Genomic DNA, 21,363 nt, shown 5'->3' with positions numbered 1-21,363 from the left:
TATGGTTTTCCCCCCAGTCTTTGATTATGCTAATGTTGCAAAAAGGGTTCATTTGTATAGAAATCAATTCTGGTTATTAAAGAGAACCCCAACCATGGTGTTACATTCTAAATTCATAGTTTGTGTTTCTCTAGACCAATCCCTATTAAACTGTACTGCCTACTAGTATGATTGTCATATGACTCCTGCACCTTGTTGTCCTTTGTCTTATGTAACATTTCCTATACAGTGATTTACACATATATGATTGATTGTCTCTGTGTAAAGTGTGTGATATAAAGTTCTCTGACACCCTACACTGGTATCAGCGGTGCTGTAAATCAAATTAAATGCATCTGAGCGAGAATGTGGTTATGGAGACTTGAGGGGCACTGTTAAATGGTGGTACTGAGGGAATCCGTTACAGAAGAAGTCATTGGGGGGCACCAACAAACATTGTCACACAGGGCTCCACCAGCGCTAAAGTCGGCCACTTTCACTTCCTACAGTTCTAACACCAAATCAAAAATGTTGATTTGAAAACCCCTTGAATCTGCAGCATACCTTCAAGTCAATGTATGATGTAGCAGTGGTCTCGATTGTTCTGAATCTTTTTATATTTATGTACAATCTTTATTTGTTTGCAATGGTGTCTTGTAATTTTGTATTATATGTTTTGTGTTTTTGCACTTAACATAATTCTGGCGAGTAAAGAGCCGACACACAAAAAAGATTGTCCTACGACTTTTAACATGTGCGTGTGGTATACTGGTGAGAGGATTTACGTTAAAACAAATTACTAAGTATTAATGTCATCCTAAAGGTGGCACAATAACAGCACAGAAAGATAAGGGAGCCTTTTGAAATTTGGATTATAACCATAGTGTGAGAGGTTTTCTCTTGTGTAATTTTATATTTTGAATGATCCCGCACCTCATTACTTCAACAGTATCTCTCCCCTTTATGAGACAGAACTGGAATTTTTATCACGCACTCATCTGGAACAATCAGTTTACATGGAGTAAAAATGTTCCATCTTTGGGAGACCTGCACCTAGCTTTTCCATTCAATGTGACAGATGTAATCCATTTAATACAGTTTTAAAATATATGGACTTATTTATTTCATTTGTATATTTATCTTTTTGTCCATATTACTGATATTTACATTAGGTCTCTTCAGTGATGCCAAATAGGATCAATAGTCCTGCGATGTAACTTTCTGTGATGTCACTTCTTGTGATGTTACATGCAAATTAAAGGGGCCTTACATCTTTTCTTTAGCCCAGGGACCCAGAATTTCTAGGAATGGCCCTGCCACCACCAACACAGGAAATCACAATCACAGTCAGACTGAATTGACATTTGAAAAAAGGTGGGATTTGAGATCTGCTAGTGTGCATGCTGGCAGTGAACAATCATCTGAGCGTGGAAAGGATGAAAGAGCAGACTCAGACATGAAATCTCTGCTCACTGACATGCAATATAGTCTCCGAACCATAGATTCCAAGATCGACATGCTGACCAATCATTTGGAACAGATGAGCAACAGAATCCACAAGCATACTAACTGGCTGGATCAATTCGAACACAGGAGATGGCACTCTCACGTGCAATGAACAGCTTTAGAGGATGGATAAGGTGCTTGAGGTCATAAAGGCTAAGAATGGAGGCACACTCATGGAGAAATAACTACAGAATTCTGGGCCTGCCTGAGTCCACAGCCATTGATATGTTTAAGGACTATGTGGTAGCCCTGCTTAAAGCTTTCTTTGAGGAGCAGCTAAAATATATGTTTTCTTTTGAACACGCACACTGATCTGTACATCCCTAGCCCGGGTTCACCAGCACAACCAATCATCAACTGCTTGCTACATTTGCCTTGGGGTGTATACTGCTACTAATAACACAGGTTTGCTGTTATATAGCAGTTGTAGCACAACAAAGTGACACCCACTATGTGGTACTCACCAGTTGCTCTTTGGAATGGCTGGCGACCCCCTGGGATTATGCATTGCCCATTACCCCGACTTATGATTGAATTACATTATTTATATTGTTTAGAGCCTTAGCATGCAGCAAACGTGGGCTCTGAGTGGGTCATCAACATAAAGAGTAGTGAGGATGATGAAGGACAAATAGACACAGTGATGGGACTAAGGGCTATAGGAAGGTAAGACAGCCTATGGATCTTAAAAAACACTTATGAGTGTATGCTTAGTTAGATATGAAAATAAATGCAATTTTGTAATGCATACAGATATGAAAAGCAGCACTTCTCCATTGGTAGGCAGAGCATTGCTGCTTTTGCAACATAATGAGCTTAAAGTAGGGTGAGGGATACTCCAGCAGCTCTCTCTGACACAGCCATGACGAGAGCAGTAGAGCACCCCCGCCCCCTCACACACATCGCACTCGCAGCATGGTGGTTCTCAGCAGTGCTTGTGTTGCGAGAGAAGCTTGCCAGTCGGCAAGGAAACAAAAAAGGGTTCCAGCAATTATTTAAAGGCACTGGTTATTTGGCTCTGCTGTTCTGGGCGTTAACAACTATCAAAGGAGGGACAAAGAGAGACTAAAAAGAAAGATTAGCCACTAGAAAGGAAGGATTTTTAAACAACAATCTAAGTTACCAATCACAAGCCATGGGTGGGATTTAACCCCACAAAAGTGATTACAGCATGTCTTGAAAAGAGAACGCATGCACTGCCTAGGCTCGACCTAAAAATGGAGCTCGGACACCAACTGTTCAGTACACTTCTGGACCTGTGGAGACTGTGAGGAAGAAGGACTGCTGTGGTGCTGAAAAGACTGCCACTCTGCTACAGAGTGGGGGGGGGGGTGTGGAGGGAGATGTGTTGTAACTGTCTTAGTATATGTTTGTTTAAGACCTTTATAATCACATCACTCTTAGTCATATACTTAGATCTTGCCTATTTTTTCCCCCTTTACTGGTGGAACTGCTTGAGGTAGAGCAGACCAGGTCAGTGGTCTAGCTCTACTTGCCGTGCAGCAGCTGCCATTAAGTAGGGGTAGTGGAGAGAGCGGGAGCGGGAAGGGCATGCAGGAGGGGGAGTGGCTACGGGTGCAGTGGCGGGGAGTGTGAAAAAAAGCATGAAAAAGTAAAAGCGAGAGATAGCAAACAATGAAAAAGGGTGCAAAAAGAGGACAGAGAGAAAGCAAAGTGAGGTGGAACAGCAGAAGAGCAGAATGCTCTCCCACTGGACCACCAGGGATGAGGCACAGCCAGTAACCTGTGGGTGGAAAAGGGCCTCAAACCTACGTCCAGATAAAGAGCAGAGGGCTCATAGGGCAGCACTTTCTGGTTGAGCTGTATGGGGGAAGAGCTGACCAGGTCAGTCACAATTACTCATGTTCCCATCTTTTCCATTGCTTTGGAGGAAGGGGGTCATGAGGAGATCTAGACCTGATCGAACTAAACAGTGTGTTGAAAACATCTGTGGGAATTGGGTAAAACTTTTTAACTTTGCTTTAGAGGAGTCGGACGAATCTGATATGTTGTTCCAAACATTGGGAAGGTCTTTGATAACACTGATGAGATGGGAGACATGCCAGGGTGAGCCACTAGTATTGGAGGCCAAAGTCTCTAATTCATAGGGATTTTCAATATCTTTAAAAACAACTTGATTTTATTTTCAAAAAAGTCTGATAGATCATCTCATAAGTTCTGTGATGTTGTAATCTCTTGCTTGAGAGAGGATGAATTTGTGAGATCCGGAAGTATTTCAAAGATCTTTTTAGCTTTATTAGAGGCAGCCGAAATTAACTGACAGTAGTAATCAACTTTACTTTCTTTTTGTAATCATTTAAGGATATCTTTAAACGGATCTTGTTTTCATCTAGATAATGCCGCTGCCATTTCCTATCAAGTTGCCTACAAATTAGTTTTGCCTCCTTTAAGGTTGTATTGTACCAGGGGGCGGACAATCCTGTTCAAGGTTTTTGAGTCATAAAGTAAATCATCTTATGAAAAACAGGCTCTGGTCCAGGCGTACAAAGTTTATGCCAAGCTCTATTTTTAGATCTAGACAACGTGGTATTCTGGAGAAGGCCCACTTTACCCCTATCTAAGTGAAAGGTAATAAGTGAGTGATGTGTCCAGCACAGAGGAGTGATTTCGCTGACTGATATCAGTCCTTCTATGGAGAATATGAGGTCGAGGGTATGACCACTATTATGTGCAGGGCTTCGAACCAGCTGTTAGAGACCAATGTTCTCACAAGAGCTCATCATTTCCTTATATGCCAGGTGTAAGTCTCCTTACGCCCAGAGGTTGAAAAAAAGGTTAGCATGCATCAGCGTCATGTTAGTTATAGTGTCCAGAAAAGGGGAGAGGGATGAGCTTAGATCATTTGGCGACCTTTACAAAGGACCCCAACAGCCACATTCCCGTTTTGCCCTTTCAAGTGGAAACCTAATGTTTCAATATCAGCTACTTCATCTAGGGGGAAGACAGAGAAATTCCACTTATCCATGCAAAGAATACCAGTCCCACCCCCTTTCCGAATGGCTCGAGGTTTATGAAAACGGTGGAATCCATCTGAGCAGGATCTGCCAAGATCAATTGCAGACTCTGGGGTGGTCCATGTCTCCGTGATAAACAAAACATCTAACTCCACAGAGTCAAGCAGTAAATTAATCGGCACTGCATGTTTTGGAACAGATCTAGCATTCAACAGACCACATATCAAGAAACTCGTAGACTTTGTTTTGTCAACATTGCTTCTTAAATTGATTTTAGCAACCGCGGGGCCTAAAATAGGTCTAAAATAGGCTTCTTACTGATTGGTAGAAGTTTGTTGCGGGTTTAGCTGAAGTTAGCGTGGTGGGATAAATTCCCACATCCAGCATGGCTGGTGCTGAACACAGTCGGAGCGCAGACGGGAGCAGACAGAGTTGCCTTTGGCGTGCCAGCGGCACACCCGCTTTGTGAGCCTGCTGCGTGGTTGCCCCAGCTTGCTGTTTTTAAGCTCCCCACTAGATTGTGTTTTAGCTAGATGGCAAACCCGCTCTAACTGACAGGGACCTTCGAGGTGCAAAATTAGGCAAAGCAAAGTGAAAGTACACGAAATACACAAAAGAAGTAAAATGGGTTTAAACTTTTTAGTTGCGGTCAGTTATCAAATTTATATATAAAATCGCAATAATAGGATGCCCTTAAAAATGAGTAATAGCGTGAGTCTAAGAGCTAAGTCTTTCAAATTGCTTATCTCCGGTTCTACTGATTGGATATTTGTTGTGTTGATCTCAAATAATATATTACATTTTGCTCTATTGTTCTAACTTAGTGTTGGTTTTTTCTTGTGCTCTTTTTTCACTTTATTACTATTGAAAGAGCTGCATAAATACTTTACACATTGCCTCAAAGTTAAGCCTGACTGCTTTGTGCCAATCTAGCAGAGGGATGACCACCGTTTAATTTTGGGTTTGCTTGGGTTTCACCATGATAGAGATTGTTTCTACCCACCTCAACTAGTAACCCAATTTATAACACCCACAATTGTAAACATATGGTAGTCTTTTTCCCTGTGCTGACCAAATAAACATACACAATACACCCGGAAACCTAACCTTCCAAATGAGGCAAATCCAATATTTCTGAATTTGTCAATCAGAATTTGGAAGTTATTTTTGCGAAATGATGTACACTATGGTGAACTAAATGGTTTATGGATTTGACTGTGAGTTAGGATGTTGAATTATATTTGTGGTAGCTGTCAAAAAGAATTCCATTTGTTGTCATATGTACACTATTTAAATGAATGATTCTTTAAATTATTAATTCTATGACATGTAAAATGTTAAATTATGGCACGGCAATAATATCAAAGAAAAAAACATTTGGTTCCTTTATGTATAAATAACTATAGTCATATTTCTAGGATGTTCAAGTTTAACAATGTTAGGAAATATCTCTTACCGTTTGAACTAAGTAGATTCCTGTTGCAGCATAGCGCACTACCTTGTTAAACCGCAGCTCAACATACTACAGAAAAAATGAGATAAGAGATATTGAAAATAATATAACAAAAAGAGAACAATAGTAGCATTGTTGTAGCATCGAGTAAATAAAAATATTAAACCAATATACATCATGAATGTCCAGACGCATGTTGAAAGAGCGAATCATCCATATTTGTAGTATGATTACACAGGTTACATTGAATGATAAAGGCCTTTTCACACATAATTGAATTAGAGTTTAAGCTCATTATAAATCAAACCATCACAGTTGTCACAGGTCCCGCAGACATACACAAGCCAGACACACTATTGCAAACAGTTTGTTTAGAAAATCAGTTGCCCCACATTGAATATTGTACGATCTCTGGGGGATATTCTCAAGAACGTGTGATAACTACCACAAAAGCAGCTTAACGCAACTCATCACATCGCAGTCCATCACGGGAAAACGTGTTAGCGTGGTATTCACAACACGGTGGCACCATGCGATTGGCCCACCACAACACGTCAGATGAATGCGTTAAAATCAACGTGATGCTGCAAAAAAAAGCGGCGATGACGCAAATCGCAATACAAAAATCTGCAAAAACCAGCCACAGGCCTGCAATCCCCACGCGACATGCGGGAAAATGCTCTATAAAAGTTGGGAAAAAAACCACACACAAAAGCCAAACAACAGCGAAGCACAATGGTGGCAGCCGTAGCAAGTGCAGAGGACAACCAGAACCCCACTAGCCCCCCGGAAGACCAGCTTGGGACCTCGGGTAAGGGAAGGGCAAGGAGAACAAGAGTAGGAAGAAAAGGTTCAGTCCGCAGGAAAACTGGATCCTGATAACGGAGGTGATAGAACACCATCAACTACTGTTCATCACCTCCACTGTGTCACTGGGAACTAAATATGGATTATGGCAGACCATCGTGGACAAGGTGAATGCAGTTGGAGTGCTGCAGAGGAAAATGGAAGAGGTCAAGAGGCACTAGAATGATGTCAAGCGCAAAACCAAGCAGAAAATCGCAAACAACCGGAAGGCAGCAATGCAGACTGGAGGTGGGAGCCCAGCGCCACAGGAGCTGGACGAGATGGAGGAAATGGTGTCCACAGTCATAAGTGGGGAGACTGTGGCAGGAGTTGGGGGACCGGACACTGCTCAACATGACCGGACACAACAGCAACAGGGTGGGTAACGACCAGCGACTGAAGGGATGGGGGGAGATGGGCACAATGGCACACATGCACAATTAAGCATAGCACAGCTGCGGACAAATCATGCTCCAGACCCCAAACTCCCACCAAGCGACCAATGTATCCAAGTATGCAACATCTCAGCACTGTATAAGCACAGATGTCAGAGGCACCCTGCATGTAAGGGATAAGGGGCAGCCAAATCAGAGCTACAGGGGCACCTCCCATAAAATGCAGCACACACACACCACTTGCAGAGGACATCAACATAGACAACGATGTGGCACAATCCGCAACACGTCCACAACAGAACAGAGGACACAACTGGTGCCGCTTGTGTGCAGAAACAGGTCAATCACATGTGGCATAGCAGGAAAATGTGAGTTGACAATGTACAAGTACAAACACACATCTGTGATGTTGTCAGAATGTCCACTGTCCCGCATCAAAAAGGCAGATCACCACAAACTGTCACAATGTACATTGTCATGCAGTCTGAATGTAAACATGTACAATGCGACAACATACATGTGAACACAATGTTAAACTGCATCTCCCCTTCACATTGAGCCAAGGCGTGGAATGACCTTCCGGCCCAGCTCAGAAATTCACCTGATCTGTTGTCTTTTAGAAGGGCTTTGAAAACTTGGCTGTTTAATAACTAGAGCTCCTTTATTGGCGATGGTTGAAAAGATAGGTAACTAGCGCCAGGACTCCCCAGGGTAACCGTTGCGCTTAACAAATAAATTTAACATAATATAACATAACATTGCAGAGGGAAATTCAACACCTCCTGCAGAGCAGTCCCAACCTCTCTTCTCTGACGACGAAGAGGACCACGACACCTTTGACTCCGACACTCTCCAACAGCTCATGGATAGCCTCCGCAGCCCACTTCCAGGAGCAGGGCAGGCCAGCTGCTACGAGGGGAACCCACTCCCTGCACAGAACACACAGCAGGCAGCACCCACCACCAGAGCTGCCTCCCAGGACCCCACGACGAACACATGGCCTTCCAACGCCATGTATTGTGGTGCCAGGAGAAGCTGGCTGTACAGGTGCAGGTGGGGTTTAACCGCATGGCAGACAAACTAGATGCCATACATGGGTGTCTAAGTCCCATCAAGTAACACTCACAGTCCCTAACGGACACCGACAGTCCGCTCCATGCCCTCCAATGAACCATGGCTGACATCGCCAGAGTCCTGACTCTGCGACAAGAAGGACTGTCTCATCAGAGTGGCTCCAGCAAGCTCGCCCAGGAGTTGGGACTCATGCGGATGCTCATGGAGAACATGGAGTGGACGCGGGTGGAAAGATCGGCTGCCACGGCTGCACCCGAGCGAGAGGTAGCTGGGTCACACAATGCCATGAAGACCCTCCTCATGACATTGCTGCCACAAGGCCTGGTGCTGATGCATGTTGCTGATACCACTCCATCCACATCCCTGGCCCCTGATGTGTCAGTGCCACACAGTGCAGTGGACATTATACCTCCGGCCCCTGAGGTGTAAGTGCCACACCGTGCTGGAGAGAGAACACCACCACCCACATGTGAGGCACCCGAAACAGCAGAGAACGAAGATGCGGATGTATCTACCCTCGTGTTCTGATTGTGCGACTTCAGGCGATTTTTTGGTTCATGGTTTCGTGGAGCTGATGTGCATACTCTTTGTACAAAGGGAGGTGGGGTGGGTGGTGGGCCCCGGGGGGGCGGGGGGTGGTGGTGGGTGTTGTTACCCTATTGGGGCTCCGAGCTGCATGTTCAGTTGCTCGGGGGCATCTGTTGGTCTTCATGTTTGGCCATGGGCTGTGCTCCCTTGGCTATAAATAATAATATCAGGCACTGTAATGAGGTTCTATGGGATTGCTTTGACAGTCCGCAAATCAGGGATCTATGCCAAGCTGCCAGATTTTTTAAAGACATTTTCATTGAAACTGCGGGGGCATGACACCTTGAAAACTAAAGTTAGGAGGGATAGTAGCAGTAGGCAGTGCGTGAGATTAGTGACCAATTACCACCCGTGGTCTCATAAGATTTATAACATACTCAAGAAGCACTGGCACTTATTAACCTCGGCTCAAACTATAAGTTCACATTTCCATAAGTACCCAAGCATTTCGTATTGCAAGGGTATTACACTTCGTAGCTTAATCAGTCCAAGCTACCCGAGGATAAACACCAATGAACGTATTTGGTTACACAAACTTAATTATAATATGGGATCCTTTAAATTTAGCCATTGCAGTATGTGTAAATTTGCAGAGCATGGCAAAATAGACTTTCAATATAACGGTTCAGTTAAATATAGGATTTACCAACACATTGACTGTACCATGAAATATGTTGTCTATGCCATTCGATGTAAATGTTTAAAGGTATATATAGGCAGCACAATTAGATGCTTAAAAGATCGTATATCAGAACATTTTAGAGCCCTTAAGAAATTGGATTCAAGATACCCTCTAGTTAATCATGCACGTGAATGTCCAAGTCAGAGTGGTAATTTATCGTTTACTTTTCACGGTATAGAGAACATACTGAGTGATAGCCGGGGAGGGAACAGAGAACTCAGGGTTCACCAATGTGAAGCACGATGGATTTTAAAACTTCGTGCAGTAGAAAAGGGCATTAATATTGACTCTGAGTTACAGTATTTCCTGAGATGTTGAGTGTATGGAAGTAAATGCACACTGCTGTTTAATCTGTAATTTTACTGGCCCTTTGATACTCATATAAGAACTACTGTAAATGGGTGGTTCTACTGTAAATACTAGATGATACAGTTTCTTACCATGATCTAATGAGCAGAAGGGTGAGGCTTCACCCAGGATTGTGGTTAATATGGGAATATTGACAATGTGTTGGTTTGGAATATATACACTTATCATAACCGTTAATATAATTACATTAGATATGGAAGTACGGTTATGTATTGTTGTGGAATCAAATGTATGTGATATAACTACAAGGTGTAAAATATTAGAGAATGTATTATAATTTTATCTGAAATTTAGTATCATGTAAAGAAGTTAAAATCAACCTGTATATATTGAAGATGAGATATGTGCCTATAATGCGTAAAAAACATTGGTCGGACTTAAATTAGCGTCATGCTTAAGAGACACGGGTGAGCTTGTGCTCTATATATGTTCCTCTCTCTATTGTTGCTGTGTGTTTCTTTTAAATTCCCTACAACTCCTTAAACTCTTTGAACTAGGCTCTTCTTCTGTGTTTATATATTGTGGGGGACTGCTAGCAGCTTCTTTAATCATGCACCCTGTAGAATGGGACGTTAGATTTTACCTAGGTTCTTGCGGTTGGAGTCCTCATTATGTCCCGTAGTTTCGTGGGTCCTAGCAGTAGAAGTTTATACTATGTGTCTGTGGTTTCACCTCAATGAAGGGCTGCGGACGTTTTGACCGACTGGCTATCATTTGGAATAAGTCATAGACTGAAACATTATCGCACTTAGAGATGAATGCGGTCTTTGAATATATGGTGCCGCTTTTAATTTGTTGGTTACAGATTCGATAGGAAACAGCTTAAATAGGCCAATAAATAGCGTGTGAGATACTATCTTATTGAGCATTATATTGCTTAAAGATGGCGTCTGCGTATGACTGAAGGACCAGAACTGGCGTCGATTAGTCATCTTTTGATCTTGGTGATATGTAGTAATAAATAGAGTCTTCAAAATAGCGCTGATGCAACACGCCAAAGTCCATGCCGGCATCACTCGCCATTACCATTGGATCATTTATCTTAGGTGAGAGTTGTAATAACTGAATACTTTGTTATTTGCTAGTCGTAACTGATTATTAGTTTTAAGAAAATATATTTTTTAAGGATGTATCTCGTTACAACGCACACTTTTACAACGCATGCACTTACAACGCATTTTTTAAAACGCAAAATCCATTACAACGCATTCCATTACATAGCATGACACTACAACGCATTTTTAAAAACTACCTTTACAACGCATTCCATTACAACGCAAACTACCTTTACAACGCATACCCTTACAACGCATAATATTAAATTGCATTTAAGGTAAGTATTAGATAGTATAGGGGTAAAAATTACTTTTCTAACTCCAGGGGGTGCAACAGTAGGGTAAGTGTTGCATAGTATAGGGGTAAAAATTACTATTCTAACTCCAGGGGGTGCAACAGTAGGGTAAGTGTTGGATAGTATAGGGGTAAAAATTACTATTCTAACTCCAGGGGGTGCAACAGTAGGGTAAGTGTTGGATAGTATAGAGGTAAAAATTGCTATTCTAACTCCAGGGGGTGCAACAGTAGGGTAAGTGTTGGATAGTATAGGGGTAAAAATTACTATTCTAACTCCAGGGGGTGCAACAGTAGGGAAAGTGTTGGATAGTATAGGGGTAAAAATTAGTATTCTAACTCCAGGGGGTGCAACAGTAGGGAAAGTGTTGGATAGTATAGGGGTAAAAATTACTATTCTAACTCCAGGGGGTGCAACAGTAGGGTAAGTGTTGGATAGTATAGGGGTAAAAATTACTATTCTAACTCCAGGGGGTGCAACAGTAGGGTAAGTGTTGGATAGTATAGGGGTAACAATTACTATTCTAACTCCAGGGGGTGCAACAGTAGGGTAAGTGTTGGATAGTATAGGGGTAAAAATTACTATTCTAACTCCAGGGGGTGCAACAGTAGGGTAAGTGTTGGATAGTATAGGGGTAAAAATTACTATTCTAACTCCAGGGGGTGCAACAGTAGGGTAAGTGTTGGATAGTATAGGGGTAAAAATTACTATTCTAACTCCAGGGGGTGCAACAGTAGGGTAAGTGTTGGATAGTGTAGTGTAATATTATGCGTTGTAATGGTATGCGTTGTAAAGGTAGTATGCGTTGTAATGGAATGCGTTGTAAAGGTAGTTTTTAAAAATGCGTTGTAGTGTCATGCTATGTAATGGAATGCGTTGTAATGGATTTTGCGTTGTAAAAAATGTGTTGTAAGTGTAGTGCGTTGTAAAAGTTGCGTTGTAAAGGTTGTTCCCCATTTTTTAACATATAATGGTTTTTAAAGAGGTAAAATTACCGATTGGGTACTGAGAAATATGAAACTGTTTTATTGTGTTAAATAGGTCAAAACATTATATACGTAAAGACCTGATTGTGGTTTAGTCTTGGTGACAAGAGTACTCGTTATGTGAGTTAGGCGCATTACGAATTTGAGAGGCAAATCATTGGGTTACATTGTTTGTATGAATAGACATGAGTTTCGTTTTCCATTTAAGTTCTCTTTTTGATTCGATCTGAGGTATCAGGCACAAACGTTAGGACCAAAATATTGTGTTTCTTTCTCTCTTTTATAGATATGTCTTATTGAGGAGTTTTATTATTGATTGATGATTATTTCAACATCAGATATGATGACACTTGGATTTTGGTAAGTGTACTCTGGGAACCAATATAGTTAGCTACTACTGGAATAGATTTACGAGTCATGTATACGAGTAGATATTGGGATTAGGCACTAATTATAGGACAAATATTTGGTATTCTTTTTATAGATATGCCTTAATGAGGGATATATGGTGGATACAATTGCCAGGGGAAGACGGGTCATGAACCTCTAATTTTGAGGAACTTCTGATTGACGATCATGCGAACAACGCATAATTGAATTATTGGTAAGTGTATCTATGAAACCAATATTGACAGCTACTATTGTATATAACACACAAGATACACTTTGGATTATATAGCAGGCCCGAGTTTGTAATAAGTTTTGTTTTTCCTTGAATCAGGGTATATTGTGCTTACAATTGACAAAGGAAGATTGTGCGTGATTTCCAATACTGAAATAGCAGTCCTGGGTGAGTGCGTCCTCATAAGTAGAATAAAATAGATGGTGGTGAGAGTTTTTAGGCATGTAGAGCATGTGTTCTCCCCAGATCAATGTTTCGAGGTGCTAATTTTGATATTGCTTATTGAGGTTTGGGATTCTTTCTATATTGCAAAACCAATTTTGAGTCAATGGATCACTGTAGAACTTTTGATTGTAAGGGCAAAAAGGTCTTATTTGTTTGGTTTGTGGTATGTGGTGTGCACACATTGGGTGTTCTCTGTATCCCTTTTTTTCTTGTCTTTTCCTCTCTTTTGGTGGAGGTTAGGCCTAACATAGGTTTACAGGTGTAGTAGATTGTAATTTGGTTTTGTATTTGTTCGTTACAGCCCTGAGGAAGTCTTTGGGTATTGTCCTATAGACGAAACACGTGTTGGCTGTTGGCTGTGTCATCTAAGAACTGAATTGTGCACAAACAAGTCTTCTTGAGAGTACAAGATATGAAAATAAAGATCAAGGACTAATATTTGATGTTATTATTGTATATGGAACCAACAATCTGAAATCTGATCATATAACCAAAATATTTTGTTTTGCTCAGGGAACTATTCTCTTTTTTCTGATAATTTGGCATTTGCAAGTTGCAATTGTCAACTAACAACGTGGGGCGGTCATTGTGTGTGTTCCCTTGGATGCAGTTTCTGTAAAAAAAATGTTTGCTTCAAATAGGAAATCACAGAACCGTGCGCAGGGGATACCTCACTGCCTATCAGTATAGATTTTCATGAAACTTGTATAGAAAGGACCTGATTATGAGATCGGAAGTCTTGTGATTGCTGCATGCTTGTTGGCACAGCAGTGGCGGGCTACAGTCTGCCATACTTTCACTGTTGTACCGGCGGTGGATTGCTGCCTGCGTCCTGGTGGTGGAGTAGCAGAGGGACAATGTAATATGCTGAGCAGGACTGACGCAGTCCAGCCAAGCATATTACGAGTTCCTCCACCGCTAGCCTTTTCATGGCAGTGAGCCTGCCACAAAAAGGCCGGTGGTGGGGGAACAAAGAGGGCCCCCATACTCCCCTGCAATGGGTATGCATTCATGGGGGCACAACATGTGCTTGCACTCTAAACAAATGGTGTGCATACACCTAACAAGAATTTCCTACTTGCTGCCAAACAAAAGTTACCACTTATTAAAAGTAATAAGGCAATCCAATGTTATCCATTGGAAGAGGTAGGCTTCGCAGTAGTGAAAAACAAATTCAGGAGCTTTTCACTATCAAGGCATGTAAAACCTAAAATTACATGTCGCACTTTTTAATTACAATGCAGTCTGCTCAGTGGGTTGCCTGAGGCATGCCTTCGGGGTGAGTTATTTGTAATAAAAAGGGAGTTTTAGGCTTGGCAAGGGGTTTATATTGCCAAGTCGAATTGGCAGTTTAAAATTGCACGTATGCTGCAATGGCAGGCCTGGGACATGTTTTAAGGGGCTACTTAAGTGGGTGGCACAATTAGTGCTGTAGGCCTACTAGTAGCATCTAATTTACAGGTCCTTGGTATATGGTATACCACTTTACCAGGGACTTACAAGTAAACTAAATATGACAATAAGGTGAAGGACAATTTTACCATGTTTTATGGAGTGAGCACAAGCACTTTAGCACTGGTCAGCAGTGGTAAAGCGAACAGAGTCCTAAAGCCAACAAAAACAAGTTCAGGAAAATAGGAGGAATTAAGTCAAAATGTTTGGGAGTGATTTGCAAAGAGGGCCATGTCCAACACATTCCCTTTCTTTTTGCTTGAGACAATGGGGACATTTGCCCTGTCATAGCTTACTGTTATGTATTCTGTCTATTTAGACAAAACTAATGGTGGAGGACATATCATATGTCTTGAAAGTCTGTAATCTGAACCCTACAGAACTAATTGGTTGTGATTTGTCAACTTTTTTTTACCCTCTTACATACACATTTATGTTGCAGCCCCTTCTTGCTTCCCTACATAATTGCAATTGTGCTTCCTCTGAACTTTGCAAAATCTCACAATAACGAAATGTTATCAAGATCAATCATCAACTTTGATACAGCATCCCACCCAGTTCTCATACAGTGACTTAAGGGTATTAGTATCAACAATCGAGCCTTAAACTGGATAATCTCCTTTTGACAGAGCCATGTCAGACTGTCTCTTTGACACCTTTTATGTTAGGAATCAAAGAGATGATCTGCGTTGTTCCACGGGGTTTGGCATGGAGGCCTGCCTTATTCAATATTCTTGTGGCAGAATTATCCATTTATAAACATACCTGAGGCATAAAGGTTTACTCCTTTGCAAATGATACTCAATATAGCCTTATAGCCCGCCGTAGCGGGCTATACCAGCTATTAAAGGCCCGCTGCAGCGTTAAAGGCCCGAGCCGATGCATAGTGCAAGGGTGTCTGCGTGCGTCCTGTACATAAACAATCTTTAAATGCCATTTGTCCCTTCTATGTGTGCTGCGTAATGCAGCACACATGGAAGTCACAAACGGTCACTATTTAAAAAAAAGATTGTTTATGTGCAGCAAGGGGGACTATCTTATACATACACAATCCACAGCTTTTTGCTTTATCCATGTGCGCTGCACAAGGCAGCACACACGGAAAAAGCAAAAACGAGGAGAAATAAAGCATTCCTCCTCATTTCGCCAACTTTAGACCTCCTATTTATGCCACTCTTGTAAACTAGGGCAGCATCAAAATCAATGGGTGTTGCGGTGGAACGCCCACCGCAACAACCACTGCCCACCCCTTTCACGCTAAGCATCCCGTGAAAGGGTGCCTTATTTACAAAGCGGCATTAAGCTACGTTAAGTGGCATAACCCTGCTTTGTAAATATGGCTAGGCCCCTATCGCCACCACATCATCACTGAAAGTGACGTGATGGTGATAGGGGCTTGTACATATGCCCCTAAAATCAAAGGCCTCAATAGTACAGAAACATTGAAAACATGTGCCTAATTATATGGAGGTTGTGCCATTAGTCTAACCATCACTGTCCTAAGTGCCAAACTTGTTCCATAATTTTTGTACAAAACGTCTCATCAGGGTGGGACTGAATGGACTGGGACCCAAGAGGCTGGAAGGGTGGGGCCAGTTTTGCAGTGGCCGTGGACGATTTTGTTACTGGGGGGCGATTTTGCAGCGGTGCTTCAATATTGGCCCCCAGTAACAAAACTGCTTCACACTTGCATGACCCCCTCCCCAGGGGCTGGTTAGCCAAAATTGCCAAGTCTGCCTTGGGTCCCCAATTGTGCCCTGAGTCTGATGGTGGTTTAACATCAGCAGCAGACCCGCATGCAATGGTCCAACTTGAACTAAACCTTCCATCTTCACCTGTCTCAAAAAATGTATCATTTCTGCGAATGCGCCATATCCAATGACGACCCACTGAGGGGTGACAAGAGCTGGTGCAGAATCCTAGGAACTGCTTTCCTCCTTCACCTTATAGCATCCTTGCTGCATTTAAAGAGCATAAATTACCACGGGTTGAAGCTCATAGGAAATATATTATCAAAAAAGATCTCTGGGGGAGGAGCCTAGCGCTTGACCAAGATGGCCGCGTGAGCTTTGAGCTCCCGAGACCCACGCACCCTCCGTCGACTATCCTGTCTTCAATCCTGTTTTATATGCACGGCATCTTGCAGATGACTCGTTATGGAGGCGATTGATGCTGCCCGAGTTCGGATCGCCCACCGGGAACCGGAGTTGTGCACGGCGGAAGATTGAGGCCTATCTCCGAGGGATGCCAGGGGCTGGCGTTGGCAGGATGCCCGACCTCTAATTGAACAACAGCGGCCAGGCGAGGTGTGAACTGTCGGATGGAGGACCCCGTCCTTTCACTTTCACTTTCTTGTCCTTTGTCTGCCTTGGCCCGGGAGTGCTTTCGGCTGCTTTATTATCCTCTGGACGCTCTGCGCCCTACCCTGGCTGGCTATTGCAGATCTGACTGCTCCTGCTCCCTCTACCTGAGAGAGGGCCGTCTTTTTGCACCGGACTGCTTGGTGCCAGACATGTCGGGTAAAGCAGAGGTGGATCGGCTGAAACCCAAGGCTACCAGGCGGGGAGCCTATACTCAAGCCAATAATATGGATCGGTATGCCCAGCAGAAGGGGTCGCCTGGTGGATCGAGCCAGTCGCTGGATGGACAGAAGACTGCCTCACCCCCGGCCTCGGAGCTCTCGTTGCAGGATGTCATGGGCGCGCTCGAAGGGATGCAGGCTTCGATTGGGAGACAGTTTGATGCCCTGGCGCACAAAGTGGATACCATCTTGGTGGACGTTAACCTGATCCGCGCGGATTTGGGCAAAACTAATGAACGGGTTAAAACCCTTGATCTCAAGACCACGGGCCTCGCTGATGATGTCTCGGAACTTCAGACTGAGGTTCGTAAGCTGCGGGCCGAGAGTGACCTCTCCGCCCGTAGGCTTGAGGACTTTGAGAGCCGGGCCAGGCGCAACAACGTGCGCATAATCGGGGTCCCGGAGTCCTCGGACGAGATTTCTGTAGACCTGCTCATGGAGGACTTGGTGCTTAACCATCTGAAGCCTAAGGGCCTTGAGAAGTTTTTCGCAGTTGAGCAAGCTCACAGAGTGCCGGGTGGGAGGCCCAAGGTGGGAGCTCCACCGAGACCGATTGTCGCCAGGCTCTTTCACTTCCGAGATCGGGGCGCTATCCTGCAAGCATCGCGGGTGACGGGCCCGGTCCCTTTTCAGAACGCGTCGGTGAGTTTCTATCCTCACTTCACCCAGCTGGTGCAAAAGCAAAGGCAGAGTTTCCTGGGGGTGAAGAGACGGCTTCGGGAGAGGGACCTGAAGTATGCCATGCTTTTCCCTGCCAGATTACGTGTGGTATATGAAGACCGAACTTTCTTCTTTGAGTCGCCTGCTATGGCCGGTGAATGGCTGGACGCTTTGCCCCGACGACGGACTGGCGAGGATGCTGCCGCAGACGGGGACAGTGGCCGGGATGGGCAGGGTTGATGCCTTTGGAGCCGGACTGACTTGATTCGGTTCCGGATGATGACTTGAACTGATTGCAGTACAATACGGAGGGTTGCGGGAGGACGATGGGAGCTCTTTCCTCCCTCAGGGTACTTTTTGTAGATTTGGGTTTTGGTAGGGCGACAGGCACACTGCAAGTTGGGGGGGCTTTGTAAGCTGCAGCAGGGGTGCAGGGTGGGGGGGATAGTTGGGATTTTGGGTTTGTTGTTGGGGGGTTTGTTTTTGCAAGGCGTAGTAATCATTGTCAGGATTGTTCCATGGTGGCTCTTCGGGTGTGGGGTGAGCCTCTTGGTGTGTGGGGATGAGGGGTAGGGGTTTAAATGTTCTTAGCTGGAATGTTAATGGTTTGGGGGATCGCATTAAGCGTGGGATAGTCTTGCAGTTCTTGAAACGGTCTTTGCCGGATGTCGTCCTACTGCAGGAGACACACCTTATAGGTAATACTTGCCATGCTCTTAATAGGAAAGGTTACAAATTCATAGCTCACTCGGGATTCTCCTCCGGCTCCAGGGGTGTGGGCATCCTAGTTAGAGCTTCACTACCGTTCGAGGTGAACTCCACCATTGTTGATGATAGGGGGAGGTTTGTGGCGGTGGCGGGGAGGTGGGAAGGAAGAACTCTGGTTTTGGTTTCGGTCTATGTCCCTCCTGCCCTGCAGGCCTCCACGTTTACAGATCTGGGTAGGGCCTTGTTGGACCTCCCGGAGGGTATGCTAGTCGTGGGGGGTGACTTCAATGCTGTCGGCTCTGGGCTGCTGGATAGGTACCCGCCCAGGGACACCGGGGGGGCTCAGAAGTGGCTTCCAGACTTTCTAGACACACTCGGCCTGGTAGACTGCTGGAGGCTCCGGCACCCCACACAGAGCCAATACACCTTCCACTCCGGGGCGCATGGTAGCCTCTCTAGGATTGATTACCTGCTCACTCTGGCTGCGCACGCCTCATTGGTATCTGAGGCCAGGCATATGGCGCGGGGCATATCGGATCATTCGCCAGTGTGGGTCCGGCTGGATGTCGGCCGCGAGGGAGGGGGCAGGGTTGCTCCTATTAACCCCTGGTACTTTCGTGACCCCAAGATGCGCAGCGCGCTGTTGAAGACAGTTGATCACTTTTTTAAGGACAACCAGGGGTCCGTTGACTCGGCCGTGTCGTTGTGGGAAGCATTTAAGACCGTGCTGAGAGGAGAGGCTCTCTCCTTGGTAGTGGCAGCCAAGCGGCGGAGAGATGGCGAGGTTATGCAGGTTGAGGAGGAGATCGCGGCTTTAGAGGTGGCCCTGGAGGGGGAGGTTACAGAGGCCAGACTGCATGAGCTGAGCTTGAAGCAAGCCGAATATAAGGACCTGGTGACGAATGCCGCCAAGACCCTCAGTAGGGAACAGCAGGGCCGCTTGTATGATGTTGGTGATAAGGCCAGGAAGCTCCTAGCTTGGCTGGACAAAAAAGAAAGGGTTAATAGAGTGGTGCCGGAGCTGACGAGAGAGGGGGTAGAGGTGGTTGTTGACCCTGAGGGGATAGTACAGTGTTTTTCGGATTATTTCCGTATGGTTTATGCCTCAGTTTCGGATAGGCCGACCGAGGACTCGCTTGACCTCCTGCAGGACATCGCTCTGCCCTGCCTTTCTGACGTAGATAGAGATGACCTCGATGCAGACATAACGGTCGATGAGGTGGCGGGTGCCATCCGTGCGCTGAACTCGGGTAAGGCCTCAGGCCCTAATGGTTTGCCGATTGACTTGTATAAGCTGTTCCCGGATAGGGTTGCCCCTCACCTGCGCGCCATGTTTGTGGAGGCGCGGGGGGGCGGGTCCCTTCCGTTGGATCAGAGACTGGCGACGATTGTTGTAATACACAAGGAGGGTAAACCCCGAGATAAGTGTGCCTCCTATCGGCCAATATCACTCCTTAATGCTGAGCCGAAAATTCTAGCTAAAATTCTGGCAGGCCGCTTGGTCAGGGTGCTCGGGGACTTGATCCATCCGGATCAATCCGGCTTTATCCCGCACCGTAACACTGCGTTGAACCTTCGGCGCCTCCATGGAGTGATTGCCAGGGCGGGCACGCTCCGAGAACCAGCTATTGTGGCATCTCTTGATGCCACGATGGCTTTTGATACGGTGGAATGGGCATATCTGTGGGCTGTGCTTGCCAAGTTCGGCTTTGGCCCTGGTTTTTTGAGCTGGGTGAGGTTGCTTTATGAGGGCCCCCTTGCGAGTGTTGTGGTAAACGGGCGGGCGTCGACTCCATTCCAGCTTGGGAGGGGAACTCGGCAGGGGTGCCCCCTGTCGCCTTTGTTGTTCGCCCTTGCCCTCGAGCCGCTGGTGGCGTGGATACGCTGGCATCCGGATATACGTGGACTTAGGTGGTCGCCCGAGCACGAGGACCGTATATCGCTCTATGCTGATGACATCCTGTTATATCTCGCCTCGCCCAAGAACTCGCTTATAGTGGTTTGTGACGTTCTGACGTCCTTTGGCAGGAACTCGGGTCTCGTCATCAATTGGAGTAAATCGTATTTGTATGTTCTGAGCGGCGAGGTTCCGCCTGTCCCGCGAACGTGTTCGATCCGGATCGCCCAGCAGGGCTTTGTGTACCTGGGGATTTTTATCTCCACTGACTCCACCCTGCGGTATGAGAGAAACCTGCTCCCCCCACTGGCGCGTTTGCGTCGGGATGTTGCGGGCTGGCGAAAGTTGCCGCTCTCCCTCGTTGGGCGCGCCGCCTTGTTTAAAATGATGTCTCTCCCCCGGTTCCTCTACGCCTTGCAGAATACCCTTGATTGGGTACCGGCCAGTTATTTCCGGGAGGTTGAAAGCCTCCAGCGATCGTTGTTGTGGGATGGACGGCCGCGCATAGCGATTGCTAAGTTGACGCTTCCGTGGTACGACGGGGGTATTGCGCTTCCGGACATTCGACGCTATTATTGGGCCACCCAGTTGAGCGCGATTAATCATGGTTTCTATGGTCCGGCTCTAAGCCCCGGCTATGCCATGGACCGATGGTTGCTGCGCGGCGGTAATTATCATAGAGCGTTGTACTCTCGGGCGCTGGATTCGTCCCTCACGGGGCCCACTGGGGTGGCGGTGCGCGTGTGGAGGTTGGCGACTGACTCGCTGGGCTGGAAGGATAGGCTCACCATAGCTACCCCGTTGTTTGAATCTGAAAAATTGGGGAGGCTCTGGCATACGAAAGGTTTTGATAAATGGGACTTGATTGGAATCTCCAGGGTTGGAGATTTGCTGATTAAGGGGAGGGTGAAGTCCTTTGAAGAGCTGCAGCAGGAGTATGAGTTGGGGAAATCCGAGTTCTTCCGCTATGTTCAAGTGCGTCATGCCCTGCGGTCAGTCCTCGTAGACGGTGAG

The 21,363-nt window shown here is 45.3% G+C and overlaps 1 protein-coding gene across 2 annotated transcripts in view; it reads right to left on the bottom strand.

Moving 5' to 3' along the window:
- Positions 1-21,363, bottom strand: part of LOC146859890 (sodium-coupled monocarboxylate transporter 2-like) — a 439,901-nt gene that overhangs the window by 335,833 nt on the left and 82,705 nt on the right. For both annotated transcript variants that reach the window (XM_085643626.1, XM_085643627.1), the window contains one exon: positions 5,917-5,982. In XM_085643626.1, the coding sequence (XP_085499752.1) occupies positions 5,917-5,982 (66 nt within the window). The remainder of the gene's footprint in view (positions 1-5,916; positions 5,983-21,363) is intronic.

The sequence above is a fragment of the Triturus cristatus genome, chromosome 3_1 (genome assembly GCF_964204655.1).
Source record: "Triturus cristatus chromosome 3_1, aTriCri1.1, whole genome shotgun sequence".
In the NCBI taxonomy this organism is placed as follows: Eukaryota; Metazoa; Chordata; class Amphibia; order Caudata; family Salamandridae; genus Triturus; species Triturus cristatus.
Note: the sequence above shows the minus strand (reverse complement) of the source record. Positions and strands in the feature narration are given on the sequence as shown.